This window comes from Lepidochelys olivacea (assembly GCF_965140295.1).
Source record: "Lepidochelys olivacea isolate rLepOli2 genome assembly, chromosome: 24".
Lineage (NCBI taxonomy): Eukaryota > Metazoa > Chordata > Testudines > Cheloniidae > Lepidochelys > Lepidochelys olivacea.
In genome coordinates this window covers 10,213,706-10,236,132 of record NC_140434.1, presented here as the reverse complement: position 1 = coordinate 10,236,132, position 22,427 = coordinate 10,213,706, and the positions used below count along the sequence as shown (strand labels likewise).

The following is a 22,427-nucleotide window of genomic DNA, read 5'->3' as shown; positions in this document are numbered from 1 at the left end:
GAACATCATGACGGCTGCCCCAGAGGGCACTGGATCTTGGTGGCTGCCCCGGCCCCATATCACGACAGCTGATCACATCATGAGTGTGGACTCCCAGTTACGATGCATGGGCTCACCTGCTAGCCCTACACGCTCAGGGCTTCGTCCCCTGAAGTGCTGAGCACCCTCAACTCCTTCAAGTCCTTAGGAGATAAGGGCAGCTCAGCATCCCAGGACAGAGTGGGCCCAAAGGGCCACACTAGAGGTACCCAGGGCAGCTCAGCACTTGTCAGGGTCAGCTGGCTAATGGGGAAAGGGGTGTTTGGGGGCAGGTTTAGTGTTGGGGTCCCAAATGGAGAAGGACCCCAAAGCCTGGGAGCCAGGCTGCTCCTCCCTCCAGTGGCCCCTGCTGTCTGGAATCTCCCCCCTGCCCCCGCCCCTGGCCCTGAGCAGCTGCTGCCCCCGGCCATTTGCAAAGTGGAAGGAACTTTGGCTGAACATTCCAGAACCTTCAGGCCACCAATGTTCCGTCCAGCAAAGGGGTGCGGGGGACGGGCAGTGCCACCCCCACCAGCAGGGGGTGATGAAGAGCAGCCGCCCGGCTGGAAAGGAAGGCCTGGTGGAGTGAGCAGGGAGGGCGTGGTGAGTTTCCATCCATGCTATGGAGGAAAGGCACAGAGTTAAGAGCAGATAAACGGGGTCACGGCAAAGGCCCCCTCCCCCCCAACATACCCCCCCCCGTACCCCCCCTCTCCCTTCCCCCCCGGCACTCATAGCTGCTGTGAACAAAATACAGATACAAGCACTGACGCAGGGTGACCCTGAGCAAACAGCGCTGGGGAGACCCCAATGGAACATCCCCCTCCGAGGGCCCATGTGCTCAGGTCCCGCTGCCTTTTGTTGGCACCCCCAGAAACAAAGCAAACTGGTACCAGCTGAGCTGGGGCATCTCCTGCCCTCCCCCCCCTTCCCAACTCTTAGGGGACCCCATCCTCTCTCCATCTGGGACCCTGATCTGTCAGCCACATGGCCGGTACCCACATGGGACTGGCCAGCTCCAGCTCCCTTCGCAGCCTCATTCACAGGGCCCACCTCCCAGCCCTGTGACGAGGGGTGGGGAGAAATAATGGGGGAGGCGAGGGGCTACATGTGCAAAATTCACAAGCACATGTAGTTGTGGGAAGGTCTGTGTGTGCGCAAAGGCACAAGTGTGTGCATATGTGACTGCACAAGTGTGCAAATGCAAGAGAGCGTGTGCTTGGGTGTGCGAGCATGAGCGTGTGTGCACGAGTGTGTGTGTTCACGAGTGTGCCTGTGGGCACAAAGGGTGCTTTTTTGCCAGCACGTGTGCACAAAACCCCAGGAGAGTCTGTGGGTGTGCTCTGGGGGCGGACTGACTGGAGAGAGGATGGGGAGCTGACACTGATGGGGTGGGGGCTGGTATTTCTACCCAATACCCCTGCCCCAACCTAGGCCCTGGGCTTTACCCAGGTCTGGATTCCCTACCCTGACCCCAGGGCTGTCCCTCACCCACCGTGGGGACCCTTCCTCAGCTGTGATTGGGAGGGGCCTGGCAGCTCCTTCGCATGGTTTCTGGGAGGGCGCCTGCCCGTGCTGGGCTCCTCGGTGCAGGGAGTGGGGAGGGTGCTCACAAGCTGGGCCCAGGCCCCGGGGATTGGACACAACGCTCCAGTCCCTTCCCCCCTGCTGCGGCACGGCCTCCCCGGCTGCTTTTGGGGCACGGGTCCTGGAACAGTTGAAGGGCCTGATCCTGAGAGGGACTAGAGCTGCGGGGGGAGGGGCTGCTGGGCCAGTGGGACAGCTCCCCCCGGTCACACCAACTGGGTGAGTCTGCTCTCCCCAAGCCCTGCCCCGCCAACCCACAGCTCCCATCACACCAGAGCCCTTTAACCGTGCTAGCCCCGCCCTTTGCTTCACAGTGAGTTACCCGCTTGGGGACCCCACTGCCCCCCCCCACTCTCCCTCCATTCCTACTTTCCCTGCCGCCCCGCTCTCTCTTTTCCTTCCTCGGCTTGCTCCGGGTTCTCCTCTGGGGGATGTTCCCTTCGGATCCAGCCCCATCTCCCCTAACAAGGGGGCATGCATGAGTCGAGGGCAAACCCGGCCTGGGGGAGTGGGAGGCATGGATCTCTGCTTGCATAGGAATGTCCGCCCCCCCGCCCCCCATCCCACCCCGACCCAAGCAGCCCAGCCCCTCTCCCGGGGCTCATCGGTATCAGCCCTCCCATCCCAAAGGCCAGACACATGCTGGGGAGGGGGGGCATTAAGACTGTGTTAGTGGCCAAAGCTCTCCCCCCACCATTGGGTGGCAGAAGGTGAGGAGTGGCGGGGGAGGGGGGGCAAGCCGGGCTGGCGGGGTGGGGATGACGGTGGCAGAGCGGGGGGGGGGAGTGGTGGGTCTGGCAGCCAACCCCTTCTTCCTCCTCCGCCCCCCCACTCAGGCTTTCTTGGGTGGGGGGGCCAGTTTGATGATCTCTTCTTCCGAGGGCTGCCGGATGATGTCTGCAGAGAGACAGGGGAGGAGAGTGAATGCGGGTGCTGGGGGGGAGGATTTCCTCATTGCCCCCCCCCCAACATTTAACCCATAGGCTGGCCTGCCATGGGCTCTGTAGGACTGTGAGAGACGTAACCCCCTGGTGGCATCCCACGCAGCCGCTAAAGGCCTCTTGCGGCTGCTGGCTAAGAGGCTGCCATGCACGACGGCAGGGGCGGCAGTCCCAGGAGTGGGGTTCCAGGCCTGGGGCCCTGCTCAGTTCTGGACACGTCCTGGGGTTGAGCGCCGGCAGGTGGCTCCATGCCCCTGAAACAAGGCTCAGATTGGGGAACCCCAGGAATGGCCCCTTCCTCCACCGCCCATAGACCCACGTGGGGCTCTCCGTGGAAATCGCATAGGGAGGAAAGATGCATCCTTGTGACCCTGCTGCAACCAAGGGGCTAGTGCCAGGCAGGACCCTTGCTGCCCTGTGGGACTGTTCGGGTCTGTCACACCAGTTGGGACAGCAGCCCCCGCCTGGCTGGGTCGCCCAGCCCCAGCCAGGTCCAGGGGAAGAGTTAAATCTGGGCAGTGGAAGGGAGGGCCCATCCCCTAGCCCAGTGCTCGGGTTCCCAGGTCCAGGCTAAGTGCCCCTGGGAGAGGGGCAGCCTGGCCGTCTGGATCCTTACTGGGAGGTCTAGTCCTCCTTCAGCAAGGTCACTCAGCCCGCCACCCTCCCCCCATCACTCAGTCCCTGCAGGGGGGATCCAAGCCCAGAGAGACATTGCTGCTACTTGAATCCCAGGGAGCCAGCACCAGGCAGTACTCCCCCCAGCCCCCAGCCCATCCCGCAGCCCCACTGGCAACTCCAGGCACTGGGGGTGTCGCGGGAGGATGAGGCGCTGGCCTGGTTACTGTGGTTCCATCCTGCCGGGGCCCAGAGGAGGAGGTGGGGCTATCTCAGCAGGGGCCTGGGGGGGGGGGGGAAAGGAGGGAGACTGTGGCAAAGACCGGCCCTGTCTCCCCAGTGCCTGTTGCCTAGGGTGACCAGGTGTCCGGTTTTTGACCAGTACACCCGGTGGAAAAGGGACCCTGGTGGCTCCGGTCAGCACTGCCGACCGGGCTGTTAAAAGTCTGGTCGGCGGTGCTGTGGCGCTAAGGCAGGCTAGTCCCTACCTGTCCTGGCTCCGTACTGCGCCCCAGAAGTGGCCAGCAGCAGGTTCGGCTCCTAGGCAGGGGAGACCACGGGGCTCCGCGTGCTGCCCCTGCCCCAAGCACTGGCTCCGCACTCCCACTGGCCGGTTTCTGGGCAATGGGAGCTGGGGAGGAGGTGCCTGCAGGTGAGAGCAGTGCATGCCACGGAGCCTCCTGTCCCCACCACCACCTAGGAGCTGGACCTGCTGGCTGCTTCCGGGCCGGCAGCCTGCCTTAGCCCTGCTGCTCCGCTGACCAGGAGCTGCCTGAGGTAAGCCCACGCCCCAACTCCCTGCCCCAGCCCTGAGCCCCCCAAAACCCAGAGTCCCCTCCTGCACCCCAAACTCCTCATCCCCAGTCCCAGCCCAGAGCCTGTAACCCCTCCTGCACCCCAACCCCCAGTCATGAGCCCCCCCCAAACCCAGAGCCCCCTCCTGGACCCCAGAGCCCTCACCCCACCTGCACATCAACCCGCTGCCTCAACCTGCAGCCTGCTCCCACACTCTAAATCCCTCAGCACCAACCCCCAGCCTGGAGCCCCCTCCTGCACCCCAAACCCCTCATCCCCAGCCACACCCCAGAGCTTGAACCCTCCCCCTTCCTGCACCCCAACTCCCTGCTCCAGCCCAAAGCCCCCCCCGGCTCCCTGAACCCCTCATTTCTGGCCCCACCCCAGAGCCCGTACCCCCATTTAGAGCCCTCACCCCCTCCCACATCCCAACCCCCTGCCCCAGCCCAGTGAAAGTGAATGAGGGTGGAGGAGAGTGAGCCATGGAGGGAGGCAGAATAAAATTAGTGATAGAAAGTTGGCAACCCTGCTGTCACCCTGCACCCCTCCACAAACATCCCACCCCAAGTCTCTCACACTGCTCCCCCACACCCTGGCTGCTGGGAAACGCCCATCTCCCCAGCGTCTGGCCTTTCCCAATAACCCCAGGCAGGGCCCAGCGCCCCACATCTCCTGCCACCCCTGCAGCAGCACCCAGAAAGGGACGCTGGGGGCATCTCACATCCCAGCCAAGCCCTGAGAGGAGGGGGCCCCGGGGTCTCGTGTCCCATGGGTGGGGGATGGTCTTGCCCTAGCGTGTGTAGGGGGGGGCTCTGACCTTTGTACTTCTTGGCGCTGGGGATGCGGGTCAGCTTGGTGTCCACCTCGTCCTCCTCGGATATCTTCAGCACCTGGGTGCGGTATGCCACCACCACGGTCAGCAGGTCCGGGCGCCGCGAGATCTCAAAGATGTGCTCGATGTACGAGAGGTTGTCTGTGTGGGCACAGCATGGGGGTGAGAGCCCAGCGGGGATGGGGGGGGTGAAAGCCTGGCGGGGGGAGGGGGGGGAGGGGAGAAGGGATGAAAGCCCAGCAGGGGCGGGGGAGGGAGGGTGAGAGTCTTCCCCACGTGCACATGGGTGCAACTGGCTCCCCCAAACCCAAAATCGGGGACCGAGACCCAGAGGTGGGGGAGGGAGCCCAACGCCCAGCTGAGCCAGAGAGCAGCTGTGGCAGCCGCTCTCTACTCAGGGTCCCGCACACACGCAGGGACCAGATCAGACGCTGCCTCGAACAGAGCCGGAGCCAGAGCCCCGAGGGCCGGCATGACCACCCCGGGCTGGGGGGTCAGACCCCAAACAGTGTGTGAGCCCAGCCGGGGGTCATGTTGTCCCATCCCCTCACACCCAGCGCCTCGGCTCACCGCACTGAACCCGCCCCGTGTAACTGCGTGTGGGCACAGGCCGGTCATGTCTCCTCCCGCTCGGGAGGCAGGTTGCACTGACCTGAGTTTCCTTTAACAATGAGACAGGAGATGCTGTGCTTTCCCCGGGAGTGGAAGAGAAAAGCCACAAGCGCTCAGCATGGGCACCGGCGGAGCTGTGGGGGCGGCGGGAGGCCAGGGCTGGGCTAGCAGCGGGATTGAGGGATTGAGGGGCATCGGTAGAGCTGTGAATGTGGTGGTGGGGGGAGGGGGGAGACCAGGGCTGGGATAGCAGGGGGCTGTGGGTCAGGATTGAGGGGCACAGGCAGAGCTGGGGGTGGGGGGGAGACCAGGGCTGGGCTAGCAGGGGGCTGCGGGTCAGGATTATGGGGCACCAGCAGAGCTGTGGGGGGAGCCCAGGGCTGGGATAGCAGGGAGCTGTGGGTCGGGATTGAAGAGCATTGGCAAATCCCCTCTCTGACTGGGACTGCAGGGAGCCGGAAAGAAAACGACCCAGAGGGGCTGATATTCTGAGCCCAGCAACAAGGGCCTTGGCAGCTGTTCTCTCTCTCATCTGAAAGACGGCAGCACCTCCTGCAGCGCAGCACCCACCAAGCTGCTGTGCCTCAGTTTCCCCATCTGTATAATGGGGACACCATCACCCTTCCCTTGGGAAACTGAAATCACTCAGGTTTGTGCTGCGTTTTGCCTCACTGCAAACAATCCCAGCCCTGCCTAGCACTTCACGTCTCTTTCTGGGCTGAGCTCACTTGGAATTTCATGGCTGCCTGGGGGACGGCTCCTCCTGCTCCAAATGCCCAGGCTCCTCTCGCCCGAGCTACAGGAGAATCCCCACTGGCACCTTGTTGTACAGAGCCTACGCTCAGCTCTGCATCCAGGCTGCAGTGATAACTAGCCAGCTCCTCACAATGCAAAGCCTGCAGGAAGGGGACCGACCCCCCTCAGACAGACAGGGAAGGGGCTCAGTCTGTCAGTGCTCGGTGTGCATGCTCTCCTCTGCACCCTGGGGAGCAGAGCCTCCCCCCCTTCAGATGCACACACACACGCCATGTACCACTTTCACCTCCGTGTAACACATCTCATGTCTCCTGGCTGGGCCTGCTGAGTCACTGTCTTTCCTGGGAACTGGGACAGGCTGTTCCCAAGGCTGCTGGGCTGGGCTGCTTTCACCTTCAGGTCTCCCTGGGTGGGGAAGGAGGGCTGGTGGAGACCCTGGGGCAGGGGCTGGCAATCTGCTTCCTGGGGTGATGCAGCTAGTATTCTCCCTGCAGCTGCTGCAAAGCGCCATGTGGATGCAGGGGCCACCTCACAGACACAGAGCTCCTGAGATCAGCCCGTGGCTGGTGTGAATTGGCCATTTCCACCAGGAGCTGATGTGCCGGCCCCCACAAAGGGCTGTCCCAGCATGCACTGGGCTCCATATGGGTTCCCAGGGTGTTGGGTGGGTCATGTCACTTTGCTCAAAAGCCCCAGTGAGGAACTGGGTGGGACACCTCCATTAGCCCCCCTTGCACATGGATGGGAGCCCTCCTTCGTCTGCAAGCTGCAGTGTGGGTGATCCTTTGGCAGGTGGGTGTTGCCCTATAAAAGATGTCATTAAAGGTCCCATGGCACGGGGGGGGGAGAAACCCAGGTGTCCTGGCCCCACTCTGAGAGGGGAGAATCAGATCATGGTTTCAGTTGTTCAGGGAACTATTTTTCACTCCCAGACCTGAACTCTTGTGCTGCGTTGGTGAAACAAACTGCCAGGTCCCACCCCAGAAGTGGCTGCATCTCAGTGCTGGGCCAGGGGATCCATGCATGTGAGCTGCAACCCTTGGACAAAGGAATGAGCTATGGAAATATCCATCCTCACCAGCCATTCGCTGAGGGCGGGCTCCAGCCCCAGGGCATAAAATACCCCCGAGCCGTCCCTCAGAGAGAGAGAGAGAGATACAGGGGAGGGGGCATTGATGGAGAGGGACGGATCACTGAGGCATCCATCCATCCATCCATCAGATCTATCTGTCCTTCCATCCCCAGCTTCTATCAACAGGGACCCAGCCACTGGGACAAAGCCCTCAAGAGGAGTGGGCCAAACAATAACCGTGTTGGGCAGCACGGACACTGGGTCAGGGAGTCAAAGCTCACCAAGCAGCCTGCTGGGCGGCCCGTGGTCCAGGATCAGGGGTCAGGCACGAGGGGCGTGAGCAGAACTGGGTGTGGCGGCAGCACAGGGCTGGGCTAGCGGGACTGAGCGGCGTGAGCCGTGCACACGCTCACCTTTGTCCAGCTTGTTGTGCTTCTCCAGGAAGCTGAACCAGTCTTTGCTTGTGGTGATCTCCTCGTGCTTCTCACTGGGGATGTCCTCCTTGCAGGCCGACTTCAGCTGGTCCAGGTCCTCGTTGGTGATGTTCTCCGCCAGCTCCTCCAGCAGGCTGCAATACTCCGCCATCCCGCTGCAGGGGGAGCACACGGACAGCGGCCCGGTTAGACCCAGTCCCGGCAGGCCAGGGTCTCCACCAGCCCTCCTCCGAGCCAAGAGCCACCTCACCTTGCCAACGCCACCGGGTGCAGCCAGCTGGGAGGGGTTTCAGCCCAGTGCCCCGGGCAATGAATTTGGGGTGGTCTAGGCCCAGGTCCCACGTGTCCACATCAGAAACGCCATTGGCCCAGCTAACCCCTGACCCCAGATACATTAACACTGTCACTAGGATCTACCACTTGGAAGTGCCTAGGGGCTGAGACAAGGGCCCCATTGTGCCAGGTGCTGTATAGACTCAGTCCCTGCCCCAGACAATCTGAACAGAGAAGACAGACATAGGGACTTCCCTAGGTCACCTCAGGACACCCAGCCCAGTGCCTCCCTCCCTCTCAACTCCACGGCACTTCTCTGGTGCAGAGGGGACCAAGGACCCACTGGGCCACAGAGACTGAGCCCCCAATTCTGCTCTAGACAGGTTCCTTCTGACAGGCCTGCTGGTGGGGGCGGCATGGGGGGAGGGCAAGTCTCTGGGGACTCGGCCCAGGATCAGGCCCACAGACCATAAGGCTCCTGTCCTCGCGCAGCTGCCTTTAAAAATTAAACCCTTGGCGGAAAGATTCAGCAGCTCCGTGCCGGGAGCCGGCAGCACCAGGGTAGGGAGCGTCCAGGCTGCAATGATGAGGGAGGGCAGGGATAGCAGCCCCTGCACTGCTGAGTGCTCGACATGAGCCCCTGCTACAGATGGGGAAACTGAGGCACGAAGGGGGTTGGGATTTCCCCCGACTTGCCTTAAAATAATGGCAGAGCTGGGAACTTACCCCTAAGCCCATCCCCTGGGTGATGCCGGCCCCCCCTGCAGACAGTGCTAAGCATACGCAGTGCTAGCCAAGTCCCTGCACTAACCATCTATAGGACTTCCTCTGAGCCTGCGAGAACCCCAAGGCCTGTCCGTGCCCAATGGCCCCCACACAGAACCCCTCCAGGTTCAATTCCACCTGCTGCGAGCAGGGGGCGCGTGAAGGAGGCTTCCAAGGACCTAGGTACAGACACAGCAAGCAGGAAGAGGGGAGCAGGTAGGCAAAATTGAGCTGCCTAGGGGGCAGGGGAACTGGGCTGGGAGGCAAGGTGTGCTTCACCCAGGAGATGGCAGGGCCAAAGCCCTTCTATACTGAGGTGTATTCCGTGCCCCACCCCCCCCAGCTGACCCCCACTTCTACAACAGCCTTCTACTGCCGTACAGCCGGAGGAGCAACTACAATGGCGGAGGCCTGTGCTTTGGGGGTTTGGTTCCTGCTTGGTGTACTAGGCCTGCAATGCTGGGGGCCCAGACTCTGTGTTGCTAAGGGACCCGCTCTCCAGCAAGGGAACAGACTGGATCCAGTCATGGTGCGGTCTCTGGGAGGTTGCAGTAAACGTCTGATTGGTTGAACCCCTTGGGTTTTGTCTCTGTGTCCAACACCAACTGGGGGATGCTTGGAGCCTGGGGATACTCCTCTGATGGCAGTGAAGAGATCAGGACTGCTCCCCTTAGAGAGGGGATGTGATAAAACCCTGAATGGGATTGAGAAGGGAGATCCAGGGCTGCTGTTCTCCCTGTTTCAAAACAGAGAACGAGAGACAGTCACTGACATAGGAAAGGGGAAAATTCACAAGTGATCAGAGGAAATGCTTTTTCACAGAACCGGTGATTAGCCTGTTCCTATGGGATGTGCTGAAAGGTGAAAGATCAGACTGGAGGGAGGTTACCAATGGAGTCCCTCAAGCATCAATCTTGGGACCGATCTGAGTCCATATTTTTACGAATGACCTTGCAGGAGCGTGCTAATGAAATCTGCTGATGATTCAAGGAGGGGAGGCATCGCCCATACAGAGGAGGGCCGGAATATTATACAAGAATTGTTAGATCATTTTGGAGACAGGAGTGACACAAATGGAATGAAATTCAATTATACCAAGTGCAAAGTCATGTACTTTGGGCCTCATGATAATAATTTCTGCTACAAGCTGGCGGCTTATCAGTTGGAAGCGACAGAGAAGGAGAGAGAATTAAGTTTAGAATTTAGAGAATGAAAGGAGGGTAATATAATTAATGCCAATCAACATGGGTTTATGAAATATAGATCCTGTCAGACTAACGTGATATCTGTTTTTGATGAGATTACATGTTTTGTTGATAAAGGTAAACAGTGTTGTTGTAATATACTTAGACTTCTGCAAAGTGTTTGACGTGATCCCACATTACATTTTGATTAAAAATCTAGAACGATATAGAATTAACACTGCAGTCAGTAAATGGATTAAAAGCTGGCTAAATGATTAGTCTCAAAATGTAACTGTAAATGGGGAATCATCATCAAGTGGGTGAGTTTTCAGAGGGCTCCCGCAGGGAATCAGTTCTTGGCCCTACCCTATTTAACATTTGTATCAATAAAATCATGCCTGATAAAGTTTGCAGCTGACACAAAAATTGAAGTGGTAAATAATGAAGAGGACAGGTCACTGTCACAGTGCAATCTGGAGCGCTTGATAAACTGGGCGTAAGCAAACAAAATGCATTTAATAAATGCAAGGATACATCTAGGAAGAGTGTAACCGTACTTACAGAATGCTAAAAAAGATTTGGGGATTGTGGTGGGTAATCAGCTGAACGTGAGCTCCCACTGTGATGTTGTGGCCAAAAGAGCTAATGCGATCATTGGATGCATAAACACGGGAATCTCGAGTAGGAGCAGAGAGGTTATTGTGTCTGGTTATGTTGTGTGACTGTTGCTGAGATCCTGGGAGAGCAGGTTGTGTCTGGCACTAGTGTGAGAGCAGGTTGTGTCTGGCACTAGTGTGACTGTTGCTGAGATCCTGGGAGAGCAGGTTGTGTCTGGCACTAGTGTGAGAGCAGGTTGTGTCTGGCACTAGTGTGACTGTTGCTTAGATCCTGTGTCCAGTTCTGGTGCCCACAGTTCACAAAGGAGGTTGATAAATGGGAGAGGGCTCAGAGAAGAGCCATGGGAACGATTAAAGGATTAGAAAACCTGCCTGAGAGTGACAGATGCAAGGAGCTCGATCTATTTAGCTTAACAAAGAGAAGGTTACGTGGTGATTTGATCACAGCCTGAAAGAACCTACACTGGGAACAAATATTTAAGAGCGGGCTTTTCAGTCTAGCCGAGAAAAGTCTAACACGATCCCACGGCTAGAAGATGAAGTGGGACAAAGTCAGACTGGAAATACGGCATTTTTAACAGTGGGGGTAATTAACTAGAGGAACAACATAGCAAGGGTTGGTGCATTTTCAGGCGAGAGAGAGAAGTATTAGGGCCAGTGTACAAGGTGCAGGGGAGACCTCCTTTGGAATACTGTGTCCAGTTCTGGCCACCCATGTTCAAGAAAGATGAGTTTGACCTGGACAGGTGCAGAGCAGAGCTGCTAGGAGGGACCGGGGAATGGAGGCCTGTCTAGGAGAGGAGACTGGAAGAGTTGGGCTTTCTTAGCAAAAAGAAAGCTGAGATGGGCTATGATCGCTCTCTCTAAATACACCGGGGGGTTAATACCAGGGGAGGAGAAGAGCTTTTAGGCTAAAGGACAATGTTGGCATAAGAACAAATGAATATAAACTGAGGAACAAATTCAGGCTGGTAATTAAAAGACTGTTTCTAACCCTCAAAAGAGGGAGGCTCTGGAACAGCCTCTCCTAGGAGTTGGGGGCTGGGAGCAAACAATTAACGTTAAGAGAGAGTGGGATAAATTTATGAGTGTGATTGTACGATGGGGTTGCTTGCGATGGTGGGTGGCAGGGCTCAGCAGCCATGGGCCTCACTTCTGGTTCATGTCTTCTATCCCTAAAAGCGCATGCTTCAGGGTTTCAGCTGGCTGCCTGCAGGGGTCAGGAAGGGATTCTCCCATCCCTGCTGCCCCCACAATGTATTCTCTGTTTGTTTTTTATATCTCCTTCCTCTGAAGCATCAGGGATGGCCACAGCTGGGAACAGGACACTGGATGGGGAGAGCCAGGGCTCTGGGATGGCATCCAGCATTCTCTCTCTCAGGTGCTTGGTTGGCTGGTTCTCACTCACCTGCTCAGGGTCTTACTGATCACCATACATGGGGTCAGGAAGGAACTTTCCCTCAGCTCAGATCAGCAGTGACCTTGCGGGTGGGTGTCTAAATTTGGTTGTTGGGTGTGGGTGCTGATGAGGTTGGCAGCCTGTGCTATGGAGGTCGGACTGGATGATCTGGTGGTCTCTTCTGACCTTAAACTCTATGGTGTTAGTAGTGGGATCCATTCAGAGACCAGAGACTTTGTGGCTAACCCCTGTCTCTGTGATTGGACTGATATAAAATTCCCCGCAGCCAGAGCTCTAAAGGCAAGGAATGGTCTCTCATGGTGGGGGGGGGGGGGCGGAGGGGTAAGATGTCCCCTTGGGCACAGGTTGTTGGTGGGCAGCCACTGGGCAGTATTTTCCAGATATTGCCCTTGGTAACAGGATCAATGCGAGGCAGACACGCTTGGTGTGTAATGAAAAAGAAAACAAGATCCCGAGAGATTTCTGAGCCAGCAGCTGGACCCTCCTTAGCTCTGTCATCTCCCCTTCAGCAATTTCAGCAGACACCAACCGGTCTTTCTTATGCACAAGATTAAAGGGCAGGTTTGACAGGTCTGCCACCCGCCCACGCAGCTCACTCTGAGCGCCATGGCCCTTTGGGTGCAGACTCCAGCAAAGTTTTGGGAGCAGTGGGCTGTCAGGCAGCTCGTATAGCAGGCCTATGTGATAAGCATGTGTACAAGTAGAGATGTCTAGCGCTGTAGGTTTGTCTCTATAGGTGTTTGCCTATGGATACAAGTGCGTGCACCTGTGGATAGCTGCCTGGCAGCTGAGCATGCCCAGAGGGCATAGGAAGATCAGTTTTCTCCAAATCCAATAACAGCCACTCTGGGAGCTTTCTATCCTAAAGCAGGAAGTTCGGGGCTGCTGGATTCCATCATGGTTCTGAACCTATTCCATTGATCTTTCCTTGGCCCCAACGAACTCCCCTAATAAACCCCACCCGAGCTCGACATTGCTTCCAGGTTGGCACAGACCCCTGAGGGGTCTGTTATCTCCAGCCTGAGGCACAGGTTAGAGATTAGAGTTCAAATCCCGGGGCTTGCTCTGGGATCCGCCCAGAGATGTGGGGCCTGGAGCCCAAACAATCCCCACACATAAATGCGTGCGCAATTTTCACTAGTGGGCATGGGGTGTTTTCACCAGTGGCAATGGCTTTCCTGGCAAATGTGGCCAGAGCCCAGGGTTTTACTGCTGCTGAGTTTTGTTCCAGGAGGCAGAAATCTGCCAATTCCATGGGGAAAATGTCACTGGTTTTGTCATCCAGATGAAACTGCCCAGCAGGAGCTGGGGGAGGCGTGGGGGGGGGAGGGTGAGCCCTAGTATGTGTGTGTGTGTGCCTGTACACACACCGAGGAAGGGTTTGTTCATTTTCAAGAACGGAGGGAAGGGTTGGAATGAACTGCCCCTCCCCTGCATTCTTGCTCTCTCTCATTATTCTGCTACCCTGTTATTTCTGCTCCAATCCAGCCATTAATGACCTAGGGATCTGGGGGAATGGCCGGATTTTCAGACAGTTTTGGGCAGATTAAGGCGAGGCACCGAACCAGCGACCTGAATAAGAAAGACGCCCCCGCTGATAAACACGCCATGTGGTGACACTTGTTCCTAGCTGGGAGGCTGCTCAGCAGGGAGGAGATGCCAGGGCTGGTGACCAGACCCAGATTCATGTTCCCAAGCAGCAACACATGGAGCCCCTGGCAGACACAGGAGCTCTCCCAGCTTGCTCACACACCCCACTGCACACACTCATGCACACCTACACTGCTATTTTAAGGGATACTCCAAGCCCTGCACACTCACTAACTCCCCCCCACAATCATACCCATTCCCGCAGCCCTGTCAAATCACACTCGCACCCCGGCACAATCACACCCATTCCCGCAGCCCTGTCAAATCACACTCGCACCCCCGCAGAATCACACCCATTCCCATAGCCCTGTCAAATCACACTCGCACCCTGGGACAATCACACCCAGTCTCACAGCCCTATCAAATCACACTCACACCCCACCACAATCACACCCATTCCCGCAGCCCTGTCAAATCACACTCGCACCCTGGCACAATCACACCCATTCCCACAGCCCTGTCAAATCACACTCACACCCTGGGACAATCACACCCAGTCTCACAGCCCTGTCAAATCACACTCGCACCCCAGCACAATCACACCCATTCCCACAGCCCTGTCAAATCACACTCGCACCCTGGGACAATCACACCCAGTCTCACAGCCCTGTCAAATCACACTCACACCCCACCACAATGACACCCATTCCCGCAGCCCTGTCAAATCACACTCACACCCTGGCACAATCACGCTCATACCCCTACTCACTTACACTCAGACCCCCCATCAGTACATGACACACATTCCTACACAATTATTCTCCAGCACACAACTCTGCAAAATTCCACACACTCACACACCCCTACACAATGACATACACACCGTAGACACCATCACTCTGATGCACTCCTCTTCTGAGTTCAGACACAGACCCCCCCGCCCCCAAAACTCGCTCAAACACACACCCAGCACAATGACACAAAGCCCAAGTGGGCGCACACCCAGAGCAAACAGCATCATTCTGCTCTCCCTAGCCCGCCACTCCCCTGCACACACCCCCTGACACAGTGACATGCACCCTCCACAGTCGCACGCTCATACCACGCCACAGTCACTCAGCGTGTGTGCGCACATATGTCCACGCGCACACACACAGCACAGCGAGCCCACTCGGGCTGTGGCATCCCTGGGATCGGGCCGGCTGGGCTGCGACTCAGGTGACGCTCATTGGTTCTGACAGAGATGGGAGCTGCACAGAGCAAAAGTGCTGGAGATGCCGCGACACACACAATCATGTCACACTTCACTGCACACTCACCCCTGTCCACAGGCGCCTCCCCTCCCAGAGTGCTGAGCACCCCAGCTGCCTATGCAGAGAGACACAGGGATGAACCGATTCTGCCCAAGCACTCACACCTACCCTGATACCCCCAACACCCCACCATCTATTGACACCCCCGAAAGGCGACGTATCCTGGCACGCCCAACACACCCACACACAAAACCATCTACCGACAGCCCCCACGGATAAGAGCCCCCAGACAGAAAGACAGAGACACGCTCCATCTAATACCCCCGAAGACATATCCCGACACCCGCAGCACACACAGACGTACTGACACTCCCCAGTACACACACATCACATCTGATGCCCCCCCGCAGTAGAATGAGACCAACACCCCCCGCCTCGTGACAACCCCACCGCACACAGGTATTTATGGAACTGTATCTGGCTCCTTCCCCTGCACCCAGGCATGCTACCCCCCAGCCTCATCCCTCTCCCTTTCCAGCCCCGTGGGGCCACAAAGACATCGGCCGAGCGAGGGGAGTTCAAAGCGGGGCGGGGGAGGGCAAGAGAGGAGTATGAGTTAGGGGGAGAGATGAAAAGGGTTAAATCCACCCCGCTGGGCAATGGCAGAGGGGGAGAAGAGTCTTCAGAGCCCTGACAGCGAGTCCCCCAGGGGAAGGGTGGGGAGCCCTGTCGCTCCATGACAAGAGAACAGATCTGGCTGCAGGGTATAGACCCCCCAAGGGGGGCCACTGGGAGTTCTGGGCTGCTGGGGAAGTCTGTAGGGGTGACCTCATGCTGGGCTCTGGGCGTGGGAGGAGATGGGACCTAAGGGGGCTTCCCCAGGCCTGAGATCTGGCAACAGGGCACAACATCGCCCCAGAGCCCAGCCCCCCCCCGCCACTGAGCCACCTCGTTTCCTCTTGGTTGCCCTGGAAACAACTGCCATCCACCATGACGGTAAAGACGGTCGCCATGGCAACCACTATTTCTTTCACTTAATGTTTTCTTCTTTCTCTCCTTCTCCCCCAGGCAGCACCCCCCCCCCCAATCCCACACACCTGGTGCCTGGTGAAACATGTGGGGGGAGGAGAGCGGGGATTAGTTCTGTCAGGGTCCAGCTTGTCTCTGACCTTTCCTGATGGAAAGGGAGCAGGGAGCCCAGCAGCTAGCCAGCCTGGCATGGGGGCAAAGTGGGGCTCCATCCATCCATCCATCCCCAGTATCCATCTGTCTGCCACAGAATCTGTGTGTCAATCCATACGTCTGTCCACGGTATCGATCCATCCATTGTAACCAGCCAGCGATCACCTATCACGGGATGGAATCTATCCATCACGTCTGGCCACCAGTATCCAATGCCCCAATATCCATTCCTCCATCTCCAGAAACTACCCCTCCCTTCCTCCATCCCCGCATCGTTCTCTGGGATCCATCCAACTCCTTCATCTCTCTAACGTCTCCCTCCATCCCCATGTCTCTGGGGCTGCGGTTTCTATAGCACTCTCACCCTGGTCCCAGCCCCACCCATGATACACACACCCTGATTTTGGTAAAGATTTGGGACAGAGACCCCAGGTTTTGCTGCTAACAGCCCAGCTGGGTTTATTTTGTCGCTCTCAAGAGGCATTTCCTGAGCTAAGAACGTCTGTCCTTGGCACAAACACTAGAGGGTGCTGAAAGCTGGATGCCCCTATCTCTACACTGTCCAACAGAGCATCATCCCCTCTGGAATAACCAGATTCACCGAGAACAAACACTGAAGCCAGACTGGGATCCTAGCCCGACTCCCACAGAGGGTCCCTCAGTGTAGAAGAGACCCAAGCCATAAACCTGGAGCCAAACACGCCTGCGCTGGGTGGTGCCCGAAACCCAGGCCTGCACCCACAGCCAATCCCTACAGAGCCCTTTGCCCTGCCATACCCACCCTCTCCTTTTGCTGGGAAGAGCTCAGAGCGCTCAAGTCTGGGAGGGGGTGCCCGGATGTAGACCAGAAATGTTGGATCCAGGAGCAGGACTGGAATTTTATACACAATTGAGGGCAGTTAGCTAGACAGAGACACCCCCATCCCCAGATAACCCCACTGTCTGCCTGCTCGGTTCAGGATCTCCCTGTTTAATCATTCCAGGCTGTGGTCCAGCCAGGCCCCCTGCCCTTACCCGTCGCTGGATATCTTCTGCCTTCTAGCAACAGCCTCCTCCTTCCTCTCCAGCCACACCCTCTCCCCACTGCAGACATGAGAGTCTCCTCCTCTGCAACCCCCACATCCCCCGCACCTCTCCACTGACAAAGCTGTATCTGTTTCACCAGACATCACGTTATCTACCCAAGTGTTGGGCTCAGGGATCATATCTAACCCCTTTCTAGAGTCTGGGACTGTTGCTACCAGCCCCATCTCACTGCTACACGAACTGTTCATTTCAAGTGGCCACGACTCCATCTCCTGCCACAGGCCGCTTACGCCCCAGCTGTGCACAGGCCATGGGGGAAGGAGGGCATGTGTATCATGCGCACACAAGTGCATTTCCTGGCCCCATTTTCTCTCCATAGAAACCTCACAGGCCACCCCCTTTCTCCGGGCTGCTTTTCTATTCTCCGGGTTCCACTGGGAAGGGGAAATTCCTGTTGTGTTTCTTTAAAGGGAAACGTTTCCCAGCTGGCCTGTCTTCCTGAAACAATGAATCATTGGCTCGGCTCTTGGCCCGGTCTCCTGGGTTCTTTTTTCCGCTGTTGTTGCAAGCAGAGTTTTTTGCACTCTGTATTCCGGGCTGCCCCTGCAACTTGCAAGTGTGGTGCACAGGGGGATCCTTTCTCTGCTGGTCTCTCCCATTCACGCCATCCCAGGGAAGGTTTCCTCCCCATTCATCCAAGCCTTTCACTTCTCATTCACTCCCCCGCATTTCATTCTGACTGTTTTTCTCTCTTCTCCCTTTTCTTCTCCCACTCTTTTTGTTTCGTTTATTCCTTTCTCGCACTTTTGTCCCGCCAGGGTAACACAGCCCTTCAGGGATAATAAACTGCCCAGCCTGGCTTCCTGCCCGTTTCCCAAGCAAGCTGGGTGGCACAAAGAAAAGAGTATGGTACAGAGCTGGCTGGAAGCGGGGCTTAGTGCTGTTAGAGGAGGGGGCCTGTGGGTTAGAACTCCTGGGTTCTATTCCCAGCTTTGGGAGAGGAGTGGGGTCTAGTAGTTAGAGTGGGGACACGGGGAGTCAGGTTCTCTGCCTGGATCTGGGAGAGGAGCTGTTCCTATCTTTCCTGAGGGTAAGCTGCCCCTATGCTAGTGCAGTACATATTCATTAGTGCAAAGAATGCCCAGAGAAGCTCAGCTCAGTTCTCCTAACCCAAGTCAGCCCAGCGCAGCCCATGCTGTTCCAGCTCTCATCTGCCTTTCCCAAATCAGTCTGGCCAGGCCTTGACCCTTCCAGTCCCATGCCCCAAACCCTGAATGGCCAGTGCCCTCTGAGCCAAACTCGATTGACTTCCATGGACATTTGGACCCAAAACAACTGCTCCCGGGTGACATGGATGTACGTGTCCCACCTGCATCCCAGCTCATGGCACTTCTCTTTCACTTTGTAAGTTCTGCAGAAAATCCTCTGGGGTTAATCTCTACAAGCTCTCAAATAGACTGATAAAGATGACCCTGCCACTCAGCCCCCAAGCCATTGTAGGTTACTGTGGATTCACACAAAATTTACAGCAAACAGACAATAGCCTTGAACCAGTAGGAAAGGGGTCCACCAACCAATCTCAAAGCAAGATGCTCCACAGCACCCCCTACTGCCCATTAGTGTCATATGCCCTGCACCTTCTCTGTGACAGCAAACCCACCAAACCGGTGGATAAGCTTTGGCTAAGTCAGGGCACCTGGGTTCTGTTGTCAGCTCTGCCACAGACTCGCTCAATGACCTTGGGTGAGTCTCCGTGCCTCAGTTTCCTCGATCTTCCTTGTAAAGCTCTTTGAGATCCGTGGAGGAAAAATGCTATAGAACGTATTATCCCTGCCTAAAACGGTGGACGAGAAACGGATCCCAGAAATAGCTCCATGGCAGCTTAACTGAAGGTGACCAATAATGTCTGACTGGCAGTTATAGGAAGGCCCCTTCGCAGCACTCTGGTAGGGTAAAGGGGCCTTCCCTTAAATAAGAATCAGGCCCAATAGCCTCCGGCTGCAGGAACTGTGGTGCCGGGGTTAATAAGTGACACACTTTGTCAGTGATGGGGAGGGCACTTTGGTTCATTTATTGCATGTCAGTTGTATGTTATCACATGTGAGATGTTACAGCATGTTCTGGGGTTACATGTGTCAAGTCCATTATTGTACATAAGTTACAACATATGCTTTCAGTTACTGCAGCCCAAATGATATTACCAATGGTAAATTATCGCCTGTCTGTTATGGCATGATAATGTGGTCGTTTATGGAATGATAGTACCACGGTATCACATGTGAGATCAACTATAGCATGTGCTGTTGGAAGTCCCATGTCATTTATGGCATATGATTTTGGTTCTCCCAGGCCAGTTGCCACGTGTCAGGTTAGTTAGCATTGGATTGTTATGGCACGTGGGGTAATATATGGCACGCCAGCTGTGTACGGTGACATGTGAGCTCGGCTATGTGGTGTAGGACACACATTAATCAGGACAGTGTGGTCTGCTATGTCATGTGTGATCATGTAGGACATGCCAGTTGCATGCTACTTATGGGATGTGCTGCCATCACATGTGCAGTCACAGCATGTGGCATCATTGCATGTCAGTTGCAGCACGTGCTGTCCATGATCCCAGTTCAGTTACCGTGTGTCAGGCGGGTTATCATGGGGCCATCACGGCACATGAGCTCAGTAACTGCATGTTAGTTAAATGCCAGTGTGTTCCCTGAGGCTAAGCAGCTATAAATCAGGCCCTTCTAACTGCAGCTTAATGCATCTCCAAAATGATCCTCATCTATCGCTATTTAACTGGATCCCCATAACAGTCTGGCTCAGAGACGACAGCCCCCATGGGGCCCTGGAGGGAAAACAAGCCCACACTCCCTGCCTCAGCCTACTCACGGGCTCCCCAGGGCCCCTCCGAGCAGCGGCCCCTGCACACCCCATGACTCAGGGCAGTCAGGACAGTGTTGGCTTCTCCAGCCACCAGAAGGGCCTGGAGCAGGCAGACAAGATGCAGGGAACATAGAGATCAGGGTCTCCCCATCTCCCAAACTTCCGGGAGGCCAGGGCCCAAATCACAGAGATGGGGGGGGAGGGCTGCTGCTGCTACTGTAGCCCGTCTCTATGCTCCACACCCGGCCCCATCGCCCCATCCTGCTGCTGGCAGGGGGCAAATCTACAGCGAGTGTTTTTCTTAGAGCCCTGTCCCCTTCTCCTCTCTGTCTCTGCCTGGGGAAGCTCCAGCTCCCCTTTGGGGGCTCAGGAACAGGAGGCCCCCCAGAGCCAGCCCCAGAGGAGGGGAGCTGGGGGGAGAGCACACTCATTCCACTACAGAGGTGGGTGAAACCTCCAGTAGCAGGAGCCCATCTCACCTCTGTGCAACCCGCTGCTGTTTCACATGGTGACAGGATTTTCCTTCACTTCCTGTCCCAAAGTGCCAAGCAGCTGTTACACAGCTGCCCCACCCCACCCCAGAGGTGGCTGCATTTCAGCAAGGAGGGGAAAGTGACACGTCTGGGCAATAACACTTAGCAATGGGGGTGGGGGAAGGAGTTTAACTGAGGGGAGGGGTGGGTTATGAAAAGAGAGGCCCGAGGGCCCAAGCAGCAGCAGCAGGGAGGGGCATGGGGTGAGGAAAGCTGATGGTTTCACTTTGCTCCAGACAATCAGGCCTTTCAAGCTCCTGGTAATTGAAGCCATGAGACATCAGCCTGACACTCGGGAAGAGGAGAGAATGGTGGAGCTGGAAGGAAGGGGGCTGGCTGGGGGATCGTGAGGAGCAGTCTGCAGAGGCTCCGGAACGGCATCCCGGGGATTGTCTCCCCCTCCGATACTCCCCGCAATTCCAGGGGAGTCCCAGGTACTGACCATATTCAATCAGCGGCTGGGCTCTAGATGATTAAACCATCGCTCCCAGGGAGAGATCACAGTGGTGATGGTGACACATGCGTGGGGCATAGGAACACACAGTGGGACACACAGTGACACCACTGACAGACAATCCAACCTCAGCATCACACTGCCCTAGAACCCCAATGGCCCAATCCAACCTCACGGTCACGCTGCTCTAGAACACCCACGGGCCAATCTGACCTCACTGTCATGCTGCTCTAGAACCCCTGTGGGCCAGTCTGACCTCAGCAACACTGCTATAAAACCCCTGTGGGCCAATCCAACCTTATTGTCACACTGCTCTTGAACACACATGGGGCAATCCAATTTAAGCACCACACTGCCCTAGAACCCCAATGGGCCAGTCCAGCCTTGTTGTCACTTTGTGCCAGAACACCCAGGGGCCTGTCCAACTTCAGCATCACATTGCTCTAGAACTCTTGTTGGCCAGTCTGATCTCATTATAAGACAGTTGGGAATTTTCATCATCCAGGCCTTTGACTACTAATTTAAAGAGCCCATTAGTCAAAAGAGCTAATGTGATCCTGGGATCCATAAACAGGGGAATCTCGGGGAGGAGCAGAGAGGTTAATTTACCTCTATATTTTGCACTGGTGTGACTATTGCTGGAATCCTGTGTCCAGTTCTGGTGTCCACAATTCAAGAAGGATGTTGATAAATTGGTGAGGGGTCAGAGAAGAGCAACAAGAGTGATGAAAGGATTTTTTAAAAGGCCCTACAGTGACAGACTAAAAGCGCTCAATCTCTTTAGTTTCACAAACCGAAGCTGAAAAGGTGACCTGCTTACATCTTTAAATATCTACATGGGGAACAAGTATTTAATAATGGGCTTTTCAGTCTAGCAGAGAAAAGTCGAACATGATCCAATGGCTGAAAGTTGAAGCTAGACACATTCAAACTGGAAATAAAGGGGTAAATTTGTACCGGTGAGAGCAATTAACTGTTGGAACAATTTACCAAGGGCTGTGGTGGATTTTCCATCACTGACCATTTTAAAATAAAGATGGGATGTTTTTCTAACAGATCTGCTCTTCTATTTTGGGGAAGTTCTCTAGCCCGTGTTATCCAGGAGGTCAGACTAGATAATCCCAGTGGTCCCTTCTGGCCTTGGAATCTAGGCATCTTATCACAGATTTGTTCCCCAAAAAGGTACACATGGGGGGTTTGAACCCATAATACCACAAGCAGGAGCCACCTATGCCACTCAGCATCTCACTTCTCTGCTCTGTTGCTCAGTTTCTCCATCTATAAAGGACACACCCCACCCTCTGTGCAGGGGCTGGGAGACTTAATACATGTTTATACATAAATTATATGACAAATGGATATGTTACAGTGCTCTCACACCTTCTAAGGATCCTGAAGCATTAATGAATTAAGACTCATTCTCCCCCAGGGAAGACAGGTCAGTAAAGAGGTCAGCAAATAAACAGCATCAATAAATACATTGCTCAGTGAACGAACACATTGGAGATTTAATTGTTATCAGTAGCTAAATGTGTTACAGTCGCGGGCTGAATGGATCCATTCCATCCCAGCTAGTCATAATTCCAGT

The 22,427-nt window shown here is 56.0% G+C and overlaps 1 protein-coding gene across 1 annotated transcript in view; it reads right to left on the bottom strand.

Annotated features, from left to right (window-relative positions):
- Positions 1-2,344: 2,344 nt before the first annotated feature.
- Positions 2,345-22,427, bottom strand: part of PEA15 (proliferation and apoptosis adaptor protein 15) — a 40,502-nt gene continuing 20,419 nt past the window's right edge. Inside the window, exons 2-4 of the mRNA XM_084613413.1 lie at positions 7,642-7,817; positions 4,774-4,929; positions 2,345-2,502 (exon numbers count right to left, since the gene is read on the bottom strand). Of these exons, the coding sequence (XP_084469539.1) occupies positions 2,438-2,502; positions 4,774-4,929; positions 7,642-7,813 (393 nt within the window). The 5' untranslated portion in view covers positions 7,814-7,817 and the 3' untranslated portion in view covers positions 2,345-2,437. The remainder of the gene's footprint in view (positions 2,503-4,773; positions 4,930-7,641; positions 7,818-22,427) is intronic.